The 14,755-nt window shown below is 43.5% G+C and overlaps 1 protein-coding gene across 5 annotated transcripts in view; it reads left to right on the top strand.

The window, feature by feature from the left end:
* Window positions 1-14,755, top strand: part of PCNT (pericentrin) — a 233,547-nt gene that overhangs the window by 200,742 nt on the left and 18,050 nt on the right. For all 5 annotated transcript variants that reach the window (XM_084644031.1, XM_084644033.1, XM_084644030.1 and 2 more), the window contains 3 exons: window positions 5,652-6,368; window positions 8,407-8,684; window positions 9,095-9,197. In XM_084644031.1, coding sequence (XP_084500157.1) covers window positions 5,652-6,368; window positions 8,407-8,684; window positions 9,095-9,197 — 1,098 coding nt within the window. The remainder of the gene's footprint in view (window positions 1-5,651; window positions 6,369-8,406; window positions 8,685-9,094; window positions 9,198-14,755) is intronic.

The raw sequence follows: 14,755 nt of genomic DNA, 5'->3' as shown, positions 1-14,755 counted from the left end.
CACCAGCCTGGGTTGTCCCTCGCACTGTATTGCTCGTGTCAAGATAAAAACCTCTGGCAGGCACTGCACTTACACAGCCATCCACAGGCAGCTGAGTTACATGAATGATCTCCCAGCCACTCAGGAACCAACAATAGAGGCTCCAGCCATTTCCCCCAGCACCCCAGCCTTGCACCCAGAGATGTACTGTCTTAGACTGCTCAAGATTCCCTTGGACAGTATAAACTCATTAATAAGTTGGCCACTTCCTCAGTGTGGAATGGATATACACTACCCTTTGTAACCTGAGCTGAGGTTTCACAAGCACTTCAACTCAAAACCACAATGTTTTTAGGTAAAATATAAAACAAAATTTATTAACTGCAGAAAGATAGATTTTAAGTGATTCATACGTAGGAGGCATAGAGATCAAAGTTGATTACCTAAAAAGCAAACACATTTTTGCAGTCTAATTCTAACTTAAACAGACTAAGCAAGATTTGAATCAAGCAGTATCTCATCCTAAAAGATGGTACAAGCAGGTTACAGTTTCTCAGTACAGGTTACAGACTGGACCACCTTCCAGCCTGGGACCACTCTTCCCCAGTTCAAAGTCTCTTTCTTCCAGATGTTGAGATGGGGTTGGGGGAGGGGGGAGAGAGGCCAAGTGATGATGTCACTGGTTCTCTTTTTATCTTTTCTTTCAGCTGCTAGAAACATCCTTGCTGTGATATGGGGGGCAGTCAATCCTCATTGGTCAAGCAGTCTCCATTATGTATGTGCCTTCTCAAAGGAGCCTCTAGAGTAGTGGATTGTTGTCTTGATGGGCCATTAATGCTGTCTGGGCTCTCCTTTGTTGCAACTGAAAGGCTGCCTGTGGGCATTCCCAACCTCACAATATATTTCAGTTAACACATCTAGCAATACTTATAACTTCACATACAATGACAGCACATACAATCCAACAGGATATTATTGTTCAACAGATCAAGACTTCTAAAATCATAGAATCATAGAATATCAGGGTTGGAAGGGACCCCAGAAGGTCATCTAGTCCAACCCCCTGCTCGAAGCAGGACCAATTCCCAGTTAAATCATCCCAGCCAGGGCTTTGTCAAGCCTGACCTTAAAAACCTCTAAGGAAGGAGATTCTACCACCTCCCTAGGTAACACATTCCAGTGTTTCACCACCCTCTTAGTGAAAAAGTTTTTCCTAATATCCAATCTAAACCTCTCCCACTGCAACTTGAGACCATTACTCCTCGTTCTGTCATCTGCTACCATTGAGAACAGTCTAGAGCCATCCTCTTTGGAACCCCCTTTCAGGTAGTTGAAAGCAGCTATCAAATCCCCCCTCATTCTTCTCTTCTGCAGGCTAAACAATCCCAGCTCCCTCAGCCTCTCCTCATAAGTCATGTGTTCTAGACCCCTAATCATTTTTGTTGCCCTTCGCTGGACTCTCTCCAATTTATCCACATCCTTCTTGTAGTGTGGGGCCCAAAACTGGACACAGTACTCCAGATGAGGCCTCACTAATGTCGAATAGAGGGGAACGATCACGTCCCTCGATCTGCTCGCAATGCCCCTACTTATACATCCCAAAATGCCATTGGCCTTCTTGGCAACAAGGGCACACTGCTGACTCATATCCAGCTTCTCGTCCACTGTCACCCCTAGGTCCTTTTCCGCAGAACTGCTGCCTAGCCATTCGGTCCCTAGTCTGTAGCTGTGCATTGGGTTCTTCCGTCCTAAGTGCAGGACCCTGCACTTATCCTTATTGAACCTCATCAGATTTCTTTTGGCCCAGTCCTCCAATTTGTCTAGGTCCTTCTGTATCCTATCCCTCCCCTCCAGTGTATCTACCACTCCTCCCAGTTTAGTATCATCCGCAAATGATACCTCACAAGGTATACTTCGTACAGAACATAACATATATTGCTATCATAGTGATGAATATGGGGGTTCCAGGGTGCTGCTTTGAGGTACAGAATATCAGTGTTCCATCAGAAGAAAGGTTCTCCAGGTTCTGCTCCATTTTCTTCATGGTACAGAAGCACATGAGAATTATCAGAGCCATTCTTGATTCAAAAGGCTCAACAAGTGGATGAAGAAAACAAAAGTTTCATATGGAGACTCTGGCCTCTAAGGTGTCATTTCTGTCCTGGGTGGGCTTCTTCACTTCAGTTGATCTAGCAGATGCATATCTCTATATCCCCATGAGACCATGTTACCACAGACAGAGGTTTGCCCACAGCAGGAAACATTATGAGTACCAAACACTCCTGTTTGGCCTGTCTTTGGCCTCCAGGGTTTTCACAAAGATGCTGCTGGTGGTAATAGCAAGACTCAGGTTGCAGAGAACTCATCTGTACCAGTTCCTGGGCTACATTCTGATCAGAGGTCCATTGCAGTCAGCAGTGCTCTGGGTGGCATCCCAGTTGTTGAATCTCCTCCAGGCAAGCAGCTTCATCATCAGTGTCAAGAAGAGTTCTCTGGTTCCATCCAGGAATTTATTTTCTTGCTCCTGGGCCGCAGAAGGCCTACCATAGCTGTATGTCTCCAACTGGTAGGACTCCTGGTGTCTTGCATAGGGATCACTGCATGGGCACAATCACACATCAGAAGTCTTGAAGCCTTCATACTAAAAGTGTGGGGCCATTCCCTGGAACACAGGTGTTCAACTTCTTACAGTGGTGGTCAGCCCACAATAATGTCCGCAAAGGCATGCCCATCTGCCTTCCAGAACCTTTAGTCCTCCCAACCAATGCCAGCATGGAGGGCTCAGGAGCTCACTTCACCCAAACAGCCCAGAGTGTCAGGAGCAAGGAGGAAAGGGTCATAGCATAAACATCCTAGAGCTGAGAGAAGTCAAACTAGCTCTGCAGAGGTTCCGGCCCACCCTGAGGGAGAAACACATCATGGTTCAATCAGACAATACAACTACAGTCTAAGGGGGTGCAAGGAATCCTGCAATACACGTGGAAGCAACGGAAATGAAGAAGTCAGTGGAACAGTTCCTCCTTTCATTCAGAGCAATTCACATCAAAGGTGACCTGAACCAAAAGGCAAAATGACTCAACAGATGCAAGGTCAGCAACTCCAAGCGGTGCCTGAATCAGGAGGTTTTTGACCTTATTGTTCACACATTCAGCCACCCTTCAGCCGACCTGTTTGTAAATCATATGAACAAAAAGAGACTGAAATACTTCATAAGTGAGGCAAAGCCCACATCCATGGGGATAGATCCCTGGTTTGTTTGTTTTTTACCAAAAATAGTGTCTGAGTTTCCTATCAATCAGACTACTAATTTACCAGGTTTTCCCCAGAAACCTCATGCTAATAAGTGGGAGTCAGCAGGTATTTTTACACTGCAATTAAAAACCCATGGTGGGTCCATGCCAGCTCACTCAGGCTAACAGAGCTTGGGCTGCAGGGCTGTTTAATAGCAATGTAGACTTCTGGGCTCTAGGACCCTGCGAGGTGGGCAGGTCCAGGGTCTAAGAGCTCAGGCTGCAGAGCCTAAGCCCCGAAGTCTACACTGTAATTAAAGAACCCTGCAGCCTGAGCCCTGTGTGCCTGAGTCAGCTGGCAGGGCCAGCCGCCTGTGTCTAATTGCAGTGTGGGCCGAGCCTATGGTAAATACTTCAGATGCTAGAAGGATTCTTGCATATTACTGAGATAGAACTAATAGTTTTAGGAAATCATTTAGTTTGTTTGTTTCTTATACTAAGAATCGTATGGGTCATAGTGTTCCTGCTCAGACTATTTCCAGATGGGTTAAACAGTGCATAGGTCAGTGTTACAAATTAGCAGAAATTCCTGTGCCTTCTGTGGTCCAGTCTCATTCTTCTAGAGCAGTAGCAGCATCTTTTGCTTATCTTAAACATGTTGCTATTAGGGAAATTTTCAAGGCTGCTACCTGGAAGAAAGTGTACACGTTCACTAAACATTATGCTCTGAATGTAGCTTCTAGACTGAATACAAAATTTGGCAGAGTGGTGGTGATTTAATTAGGACTCTGTTCCTCCTCCTGGGTTTTCAGCACTGCTTGTCAAACTACCTACAAGTGGAAATATGTAGAGCCACCCAAAGAAGAAATGGACGTTATTGTCTTGTAACCAGGATTCTTCAAGATGACACTGCATATTTATACTTCCTACCCACCTTCCCCTCTTTCTCAGAGTGCTATTATGGTCTGTCTGGGTTAGCGGTGGAAGGAACTGAGGAAGTAGAGGGAAAAGTGTCCCCTTATATAACCTCACCCATGGAACAGTCAAAAATACTGAGAAGAGAGATAGGAGAGGGCATACATGTGCTCCAACAGGCACTGCTTGGAAAAGGGTCTACTGTTAGATGTCACTAGGCAGCGCGATCCTTATAGATGGGAATATGTAGAGCCGCTCAAAGAACTCTGGTTATAAGAACCTTCATGTCTTAAAAACAAAGTATTCACATGTAAATAACAGTTCACCACTTCTCCTTCTTTGCCCCTAGTAAGTGACTGAAAGAATTGTCAAAGCTAGAACAGAGGCATTCTGCTCCCATTTGTTTCAGGTTGACATTAGAGCATCTAGTCTATAATGGTACTGTCTTGGTATAGCTAGACACAACTTGTTGAGCTATAAAAGTCAGCACTTGTCTGTAATTAGTTCCTCCTACTTCCTCCCAAGTTAACAGGAGTTGTTGCTTGTTAATTGCTGCTGCAGAATATTCTTCCTTTTCTCTTAGAAATAATTGTCCTCTATATTTGTGTAAATAAGTGTTTGCTTCTGGTAGGCCTGAGCCAAATTAGAAAAACACAGGAATCACCTCTCAAAAACAATACTCACCCGTTTTTCTCAGTAAGTCACCTTATATAGATAGCTCATATGTTTTTAATTCCGTCTTGTCTGAGTTTCCTTTTGGATCTGTCTCTTTATTTACATTGTTTTCGGGGGGGGGGGTCTTTTTCTGCCATGGGGATAGATGTGGGGTTGTCACCCCAAAGCCTCCACAAGGATCTTATAAAAAACATGTTGAAGCAGAGAAAAGAAGAGGCCATATTGGCCAAGACAAAAGAAGAACAAAACTACTCTGACCTAAACTTCCTCACTCTTCTGCAGGAACGGCTATGAGAGATGCACTGACTAAGAGGTTGACTTACAAGAAAGGATTCACGTATATTTACTATTTTCGGAGTGCTAGCTTTCTTAACCACCAGAAGCTGTAAAGTCCAAGGACTCTCCTGCCCTAGGAGCAGAACCTCATCTGGGGTGTTCTTGTTTTTTTTAAATCTTCCACAATGAAGATCAACCCAGCCTATATCCACTGCCAATGTCATTTAGGCAATCTGATTGGCTACTGTAGGAACTGTCACCCATTAAAATATTTGTAAATGTCTGTGCTCTCATTTTATAACTCTTTAGTCTGAAGAGGAAAAAGTGTGTTTCTGGAATTAATCACCAGGTGTGATGCTCCTCAATCTAGCCTGAATTCCTAGCACGTCATTAAGCATTGGAAAATGTCCTTTGTCTAGATTCTAATTGTTTAATAGTAAATTATTCTAATTGCTTCTTAATTTGTTTTAAATGCAATAAATAAATGCAATGTATAAATATTACATTAGAGAGCCTGCGTAGCCTGCAAATAAGCATTTGTGTTATAATGTTAATATGTGTACCTCTCTTGAATAGGAATTGCAGGCTGCCTTGGAATTGCAATGTATTCAGAATAATCAAATGTCAGTGGCTTTAGAGCATGAAAAATCAGCAAATAATAATCTCCGTAAGGAACTTCAAATTGAACACTCTCGATGTGAGGCTTTACTGTCCCAAGAACGAAACAAACTGACAGAGCTACAGAGAAATTTGGAGGTGGAGAAGAATCACTCCTTGGAGCTTTTGAATGCCTTGAACCATGAACGTGTTTTGACAGAACAACTGAGTATGAGAGTAAATGAAGATTCTTCTTGTAAGCATAAAGAATCATTGCTGGAACAAACCTTTGTGCAAGAACTGCAGGCTCAGTTGGATGAAGAGCGATCCCGTGCTATGGAGCTAGCTGCTATAATTGAGAAGACACACCAGCAAGCCATTCAATCTAAGAGACAGCTAGAAGCTGAGGTACAAATGTGTTGTGAAGAAACACAAAAGGAAAGAGAAGTCAGTACCAAGTTACGAGCTACATTGGAGTCTCTTCAGAGTCAAAAACAGGAGGTAATCCGCTCCTTGGAGATACAGAGGGAAAGAGAGGCAAAACTTAAAGTTGATTGGGAACAATTGCAGACACTTTTCAGGTCAATGAAAGAACAGGAGAAAAGCAAGAAGGAAGAAAGGGAAAAAGAGAGACGACAAGAAGAAAAGGAAGAATTTGAGAAACGGAAGGAATGGCAGAAAGACAGAGAGAGACTGGTGAGATTTTCAATTTCAAATCTGCCATTATATTGAAATAGCCAGATAATTTTGCTATACCATATAGTAGATCACAGTATGTAGACTATATTATTTACTAGAGCTTGTCAAGTATTTCATTTGTGGAACTGGTTGGAAAACCTTTGAGGGAGCCATTTTCCATCAGAAAATGCAGTTCTGTTGAAATCAAAATGCTTTGTGAAATTGTGTTAAAGATCAACAGTTTGTTTCACAGAAAAAAGGAGAAAAGTTCCAACAGTATCCCATTTGGACCTTGCCAAACATTTCATTCTGATTTTTCCTTTTGAAGCAAATTTGTTTTGAATTTTTATTTTGTATATTCATATATATTGTAGTATAAAATAAGAGTTGAAATCACAGTGAAATGTTTTGATTTTGTTGAAATGAAATATTTTGATCTGAAATGAATTTCTGGGATGAATTTTCTTTTGTGAAGAATTTTGAAATGTTTGGGTTTTGTTTCAAATCGGAATGAAAACAAATTTCGAAACCTCAGAATTCCCAGTGAAATGGAATTTCCATTCTCCACGCAGCCCTGTGTATGGTACATAGAAGTCTCTTACTTTGGAAGTCACTTAAAAGCCCACCTTAGGGACAGTTCCCCATTTCTCAAGACATATTTGGGCAACCTATGCTGTTTGTGAATTGCCTTGGGTTTGGGTAGTATGTTATCCATTTGGCCACAGGGTTCCTTGATGATGTTGAGCAAACCTGGTCACATGGGGGAGCGTGGGGATGGGAGCTTCATCCTTGGAGTGGAAAAGGCATCTAATGTTGGCCACATTTCTCCTCTGCTGATCAATCCAGAGTCTTGGAGAGTGTCAATTTAAAAAGTAGAAGTCCTCTGTGCTGAAGTGCAAGAGTGACTTGCTCAGGTTCATCATTATCCGTTCCATCCTCAGAGTACTCTTCTCTCTTCAGATAGACATTTCTCTCCTTGGTTTCTAGGCTGTGATTGCTGTCTCCAGCAGGACTAGGAAAGCAAGGGAGTGTGTGTGTGTGTACTGATTTTTTTGTTGGGTGTTTTTTGTTTTGTTTTTGTGGCTGGGGAGTTCCTCTGTTGAAGTGAAACGCTGTTGTGGGACTTGTCTTTGTGACCCTGCCTCCTTCTGGAAAATCTCTTAGGGGTAGAGGAGTGTAAGTACAGGCTGTGCCTGCTCTTGACAGGGCTGTTTTCAGGAGTGTTTACCACAGTAAGATTTTTCTTCTTTGTCCTTGTCAGAGAAAGGAGATGAAGGGACATGGAGTGGCTATAAGGGGGTTACAGGAAAAATGACCCCTTGAGCAGGATCCTTGTGCAGCAGCTGCTCCTGAGGCTTTGTTTGCTATGATAGAGTGCGGAGGGAGCATACCTGAATGTAGCACAGTGCACTGGTTCTCATAATAGGTCATGTGCATTGCCTGGAATGCAGTTGCAATGAACAAGGGCCTGATCTTGCTCCTGAGCAGTTTTTGAATGGGAAAGGGCTCTGAGGTTCAGCCCTTGTGTATGGAGAAGTGAGCCGAGGGCAGGAGGGGCAAAATATCCCAGCTTCTGCCTGAGAGAGCCCTGTTGCACATTTTATGCACAACCTCCCTGTCTTTGGGAAGGACAGCGACCATCAGAGGCAGAGAATGGAAGCTGCTGGTTCAGAGGTAGATGAGCAGGAGCTTTGAGGGCCAGGCAGTGTTGAGGGGACTGTTCTGATGCCAGAATTGTTTGTGGACAAGTCTCTCTCTCTTCTGTCTGTGGCAGAAGAATTCTCACTCTAATTTGTATGCTCAGGGGGCTGAAGCAGAAATTAATATTTTAATTTTAACTTTTTTTTTTAAAGTGAAAACAATTAGACAAGTACCCTCCTCCTTGCGGTATTCTCTGGTTCTTTGGTCTCAAAGGCTTGTTCTACATAGTTCTATCAGCAAGGGTACACATCTTAGGGAGAGCTGTGGTTGTTACTTAGTAATATCTCTGAGTGTGGTGTTTACTGGCAGTCTGTACATGTAAATTATCGATGACGACTTATTCTTATTCCAATAGCATGAATTGGAGTTGCAACATCAGAGGGATGAACACAGAATCAAGGAGCTCCAGCAGACACTAGCAGAATTAGAGGAACAAGAACGAAATCTTGCCTCTCATAAAAGTCAGCAAGAGCTTTCTTCATGTCCTGTAAAAAATGATTATAATGCTAACTTGTCCTTAGCAACCGAGACTGAAGCATTGCACCTGCAGCAGCAGCAACTAGAGAAGATAAGGCAACAATTGCTTTTTGCTGCTGTCCACCTAAATGAGTTCATATATAAAACTGTAGACAAGTGAGTAGTAAGAATATTTAAATTATTTTAAGCTATTGTTCTTTGAAGTAGCTTGCACTGGCCACAGTTGGAGACAGGCTGCTGGACTATCTGCATCACTGGTCTGATCCAGTATGTCAGTTCTTATATTTCTTAATAGGATTTCTCACTTCTCTGAGTTTGCACAATAGAGACTTGAGTTTCAAACTATAGGCCTGTGGGCTAAAACCATATCTGGCACTATTTTGAATTTCCACCCTAGAAGTTAAGAAACCTTGCTGCTCTCAGCCCACCACAATTAAATTATGCCTCTAAAGTTCCAGAAGTAAAAAGCTCACTCTAGTAAAAAGTTATAATTAATGTTATAGTCTTATCTAAAATAACAGCAAACAAAGCCACTTACTGAAAACATTATAATTTGTATTTAACAGAACAGTTAATGATTGGTCTGCATCAAATGATGAAGCTATAGCATCTTTACTGCATACTTTAAAGGAGCTGAAATCGGAGTTATTGACTTCTTCTAACCCTCTGGTAAGGGAGACAACATATATATGTTTTATTCTAATATACTTCTATTTCTGCTTTTGGTTGCAATTTTACATGTAAACTGCAACTTTGTACAACTTCCAAAGGAAACTAGCTCCTCCCTTCCCTTGGGGATTGGAGCAGGGAGGGGAAACAGTTTAGTACTTATTACAGGGGTGGGCAAACTTTTTGGCCTAAGGGCCACATCTGGGTATGGAAATTGTATGGCGGGCCATGAATGCTCACGAAATTGGGGGTTAGGGTGACGGCTCTGGCTGGGGTCAGAAATGGGGAGTTCAGGGATCAGGAGGGGGCTCTGGGCTGGGACAGAGGGTTGGGGTGCGGGGTGGGGGAGGGCTCCGGCTGGGAGTGCGAGCTCTGGGGTGGGGCTGAGGATGAGGGGTTTGGAGGGCAGGAGGGGGATCAGGGCTAGGGCAGGGGGTCGGGGTGCGGGAGGGGGTCAGGGGTTCAGTCTCCGGCTGGTTCTTACCTCAAGCAGTTCCTGGAAGCAGTGGCATGTCCCCCTTCCAGCTCCTATGTGGAGGCGTGGCCAGGCACCTCTGCATGCTACCCTGTCCGCAGGTGCCGCCCCTTCAGCTCCCATTGGCCACAATTCCTGGCCAATGGGAACTGTGGGGGCGGCACTTGGGGCGGGGGCAGCGTGCAAAACCCCCTTGGTTGCCCATACGCATAGGAGCTGGAGGGGGGACATGCTGCTGTTTCCAGGAGCCATGCGGAGCCACGGCACGTATGGAGTGGGGCAAGCCCTCAACCCCACTCCCCGGCTGGAGCACAGGAGCGGGGCAAACCTTGGACCTGATCCCCGTCGGGAGCTTGAGGGCCAGATTAAAACATCTGAAGGGCTGGATTTGGCCCCCGTGCCCACTCCTGACTTCTTATCTTACCTTTGTTGTGTTGATGTGTGTTCATCTTAGATTCTTACTGTCATTGCTATTGCAAAGGCTGCTCCTCTAGTCAGGCAGGTTTTTTTCCCCTGTGGCACATGTTGCTTCCTGTTGTGTAGGCATCCAGAGACAGATTTACCTTTTAGCAAACTTTTCAGTAGTTTTCGAAAAGCACAGGTGTGGCTTGAAGTCACAGGAGGGAGATTTTAATTGAAGCATCCATCATATTTTGGATATTGTAGACAGTCTAGGAATAGTCCAAGACCCAAATTACCTAGTGCAGAAGAATTTACTGGGTACAAAAATATGTCTCAAACTAAATATAGCTTTAAAATCTTCCAAAAACATTGCCCTGTCATTAAGGTCCTTTCCCTAAGTCGTATTTCAATCCAGTTCCATGTAAATGGAAAAAGAGATCCCCTAAACCCAACCTGCCCAGCCTTTCTTAACTGCTTTAAACTAAAAAGCCTAATCTTGGCTTTGTGGCTGTAGCCTGCCTTTACCAGTCTTTCAATAACATGCTCCTAGAAAAACCTCGTGAGAAATATCTGAAGATGACTTTTGAGAACCTATCCCTCTGACTCAAAATCTCTGAGTGCGGTTTTTATAATTAGACTGGTGCTACAGAGCACAGTCTGAGAAGAAAACTTGCTGTTTCTCCATGAAGAGCTGGTCACCTAATGCCAATTCTCATTGTTTCCAACTGCTTAATCGCATTAAAAGAAACAAAAAATCCAAAGTACTTTCCTTTTACTACTTTTCAAGTGAGTAATTGCTGTAGTTGTCAAAGGGATGTTGTTGATGATAATTGGAAGGTAGGTGGAATGTGTGATTGTGAATGGAAGGAGAGTGGTCCATGAGACAGTCATAGAATCATAAAAATGGAGAACTGGAAGGGACTTCTAGAGGCCAGCTTGTCCAACCCCCTGCACTGTGGCAGGACCAAGTGTGCCTAGGCCATCCCTGACAGATGTAGGTCCAACCTCTTCTTAAAAACATCCAATGATGTGGATTCCACAACCTTCTTTGGAAGCTATTTTAATACTTAAATCTTTCTAACTATAAGGATAGTTTCCTTATATCAGCAGGAGATTAAGCACATTACTACTTGTCTTGTCTTCAGTGGACATGAAGAACAGTTGATCACCATTCTCTTTATAAAAGCCCTCAACACATTTGAAGACTATCATCAGGTCTCCCCTCATTGTTCTTTTCTCAAGACTAAATATGTCATGTTTTTTAACAGTTCCTCATAGGTCAGTGGTCCGTGGGGTCCCACGGCTGAAGCCTGGATCCCCAAAGCCTGCGGCAGGGCTTGCAGCAGCTGGGAGCTGCGGGATTGCAACCCTAAGCCCCGTACTAAATCCCTGAGTCCCGGTGCCGCCATGGGGCTGAAGCCTCAAGCCCTGGTGCTGTGGAGGGAGAGGGAGAAGGGGAGGGGCAGCGGCCGGGAGCTGCGGGCTGAAGCTCTGAGCCCCAGTGCTGCCATGGGGCTGAAGCCACGGTGCCGTGGGCTGAAGCTGGGAGCTGTGGCTGAAACCCAGAGCCTGCATGCCCCCACAGGGCAAAAGCTGGGAGCCAGGGCTGAATCTGAGACCCAGTGACCATGCTGAAGCTAGCCGGGGGCTGAAGCCCTGCCCCCCAGTGGGCTGAAGCTCAAGCCCCAGCTTCCTGCATGGAAGGTCGGGGCTCAGACTTCTGGGTCAGCCCCTGAGGTGGGGATCACCCAGCCTGCCCGGTGAGCCTTAAGGCCTTCTGGCCCAGCTCTGGCTCTGCCCACAGAGACTTTGCATGCAAGGGCTCACTCCTTGGTTTCTGCCCTTGGCCCAGTGAGTTTGACGCGAGCATTGCAAGTTAACTAGCTCCCTTTACTGGTTGTAAAGGAACTAGTTCAACAGGAGCAGGACAAGTTCCACAGCACAGGAAAAAAAAATTGTAAGTGTAAATAATATCAGATAAATAGATAAATTTTTAATTTGACCATCAGCTTCAAAACAACTAAATCCACAGGGCAGTGGTGCGGAACTTCCTTCAACAAGTTCAACCACCATAGTGCCTGAAGAACATCAAGGAGGTGATGTGAATAAGAAACATAAAGCCGCTATTAACCTCACAAAATTTAGGAAGTCTGAAGACAGCTATTTGAATTTTGGTTTTATTTGTTCCAGAAATGGAGGTATACCTCAACCGCAGTGTGTAATTTGTGCACAAGTATTGTCCATTGAATGTTTGAAACCCTCCAAATTACAGAGATATTTAATTACAAAACATGAACTCTATAAGGATAAGCACTGTTCATTTTTTGAGTGAAAGGCCAAGGAACTGCTTGGTACTAAAGCAGTAATGAAATCCACAACTACTGCAGATAAAAAGCTTTTAAGGTCATCCTACATAGTGGTGCAGAAAATTGCAAAACCAAAAAAATCACTTATGATTGCTGAGATTTTGATGCCAGGTGTTATTGAAGTAACAAAGGAAGTGTTTGGAGAGGAGAAGGCCAAGATACTGACAAAAATACCAACGTCTAATGACACTGTCAGACGACAGATCATTTTTATGTCAAAAGACTTAATTTCTCAGTGTATTGATTGGCTGTGTGACAAAATGATTTTGCTATACAACTAAATGAATCCACAGACATTTCAAAAATGTCCCATTTACTTGCCTATGTTTGGTATGTGTGGCATAAAGAAATAAAGGAAGACTTTGTGTTCCTCAAAGAGCTCAAGACAACAACAAAGTCAGACGACATTTTCAAACTGTTAGATGATTTTATGATTTCAGCAGAAATCAGCTGGACTAATTGCACTAGGGTCTGCACTGATGGAGCCACAGCAATGACTGCAAAGCATTCTGGTGTTGTGCAAAGTAAAAGTCGTTGCACCTCGTGCTATTTGGACACACTGCTTTTTACACCGAGAAGCGCTTGCTGGAAAAGATATTGAACCAGGTCTTCAGAAGAATGCTTGTTAATTTTATTAAATCCAGAGCAACAAACTCCAGGTGTTTTCCTGCACTTTGTGAGGAAGTGGGTGCAGAGTACCTTTCCTTGCTCATGCATACAGAGGTGAGAGAGCTATCTCGAGGCAGAATGCTTGCCTGTATATTTAATCTCAGGGAAGAGTTATGTACTTTCTTAGTTGATAAGAAAACTGAATTTGCCAAAGTGCTGAAAGATGATGTGTGGCTGGCAAAACTGGGTTATCTCACAGACATATTCAGTGAAATGAATAAGCTGAATAAAGCTATGCAATGTGGGAACACTAATTTTATTGCCCAGCATGAAAGAATTGAGGCATTCAAAAGAAAACTACAACTCTGGAAAGTTTGTGTCTGTGGGGGCACTAGTGATCTGTTTGAGCTCTTACATTCTTTCATTCAGGAACAAAACATGGACTTTGACGTAATTAAACCTCAGCTAGCAGCACATCTGTCTGGTCTGCTTAACAAATGTAATGCTTATTTTCCCAAACTCACAACAGCAACAAGGTGCTACAGACGTGGACTACAAACCCTTTCAGTGAGAACATTGAAGCTAAGCTTCCATCCGATGTTCCATCAAAATTGTTAGACGAGTTCATTGACATTTCATCAGACAGCTCCCTCAGAACCAAGTTCAAAGAAATGCCGCTGGAGAAATTTTGGTGTGAGTGTTCCGATGAGTACATCACTGCTGCTTCTGCAGCACTGAAAATTTTGATCCTCTTTAGTACCACCTACATATGCGAAGTTGGATTTTCAGCCATGACATCAATGAAAACAAAGCACCGAACCAAGATGAACATTGACCATGAGATGTGCGTGTGCTTGTCAAAGATATGCCCACATCTTGACAGAATTGTTGATCAGCGACAAGAAGTTTCACACTGAGTAAATAAAAATAATATTCAGTTTATTTTTGTGCCTATATTGTCTTTTTTATATATTTTGTGTGTGTGTGTAACTGTATAACAATCCATTTAATACAGCTTTTAATCTCTGGGATATGCAGAAAAACCGTCGTTGTGGCACAGTTAGGCCTTGGAGTTTTTGTAGCATTGTCAGGGGGGCCTCAGAAAGGAAAAGGTTGAGAACCCTTGTCCTAAGTCATGTTTTCTAAGCCTTTTATCATTCATGTTGCTCTTCTTGGGACTCTCTCCAGTTTGTCCGCATCTTTCTTGGTGTGGTGCTCAAAACTGGACACGCTACTCGAGGTGAGACTTAACCAGTGTGAAGTCAAGCAGAACAGTTACCTCCTGTGTCTTCTATAGTAATCCTGTTACTACACTTCATAATGCCATAGCTATACCAATATATCTTTGTTGTGTAAACCAAGCCATATCTTCAGCTGCTGTATATCAGCAAAACTCCATTGTAGTCAGTAGGCTTGATTCTCATATGAAGACGTCTTTATGCCTCTCTCTGTTTAAAGCAGCCTTACAATAGGTATAAATATAATTTATTCCCGTTTTAAGCCTCCTTTATTCCGCCAGGTCATGCTAAAGTGACCTTAGAGTAAATAATAACTGGCTCCAAAATGATCTACAATGACTTACACCAGTTGATGATCTGGCCCAAAGAGTTTAGTTTGCCTAGGGGCACAATTCTCCCTTAGAGATCCATGTTGCATTGATCTCCCCCCTCACTGCACCCCCCAAAAAAGTTTTTTTTGTGTACGAA

The sequence above is a fragment of the Lepidochelys olivacea genome (genome assembly GCF_965140295.1).
Source record: "Lepidochelys olivacea isolate rLepOli2 genome assembly, chromosome: 11".
Classification (NCBI taxonomy): domain Eukaryota; kingdom Metazoa; phylum Chordata; order Testudines; family Cheloniidae; genus Lepidochelys; species Lepidochelys olivacea.
The sequence above is the reverse complement of the archived record's forward strand: the minus strand, read 5'-3'. Positions and strand labels throughout refer to the sequence as shown.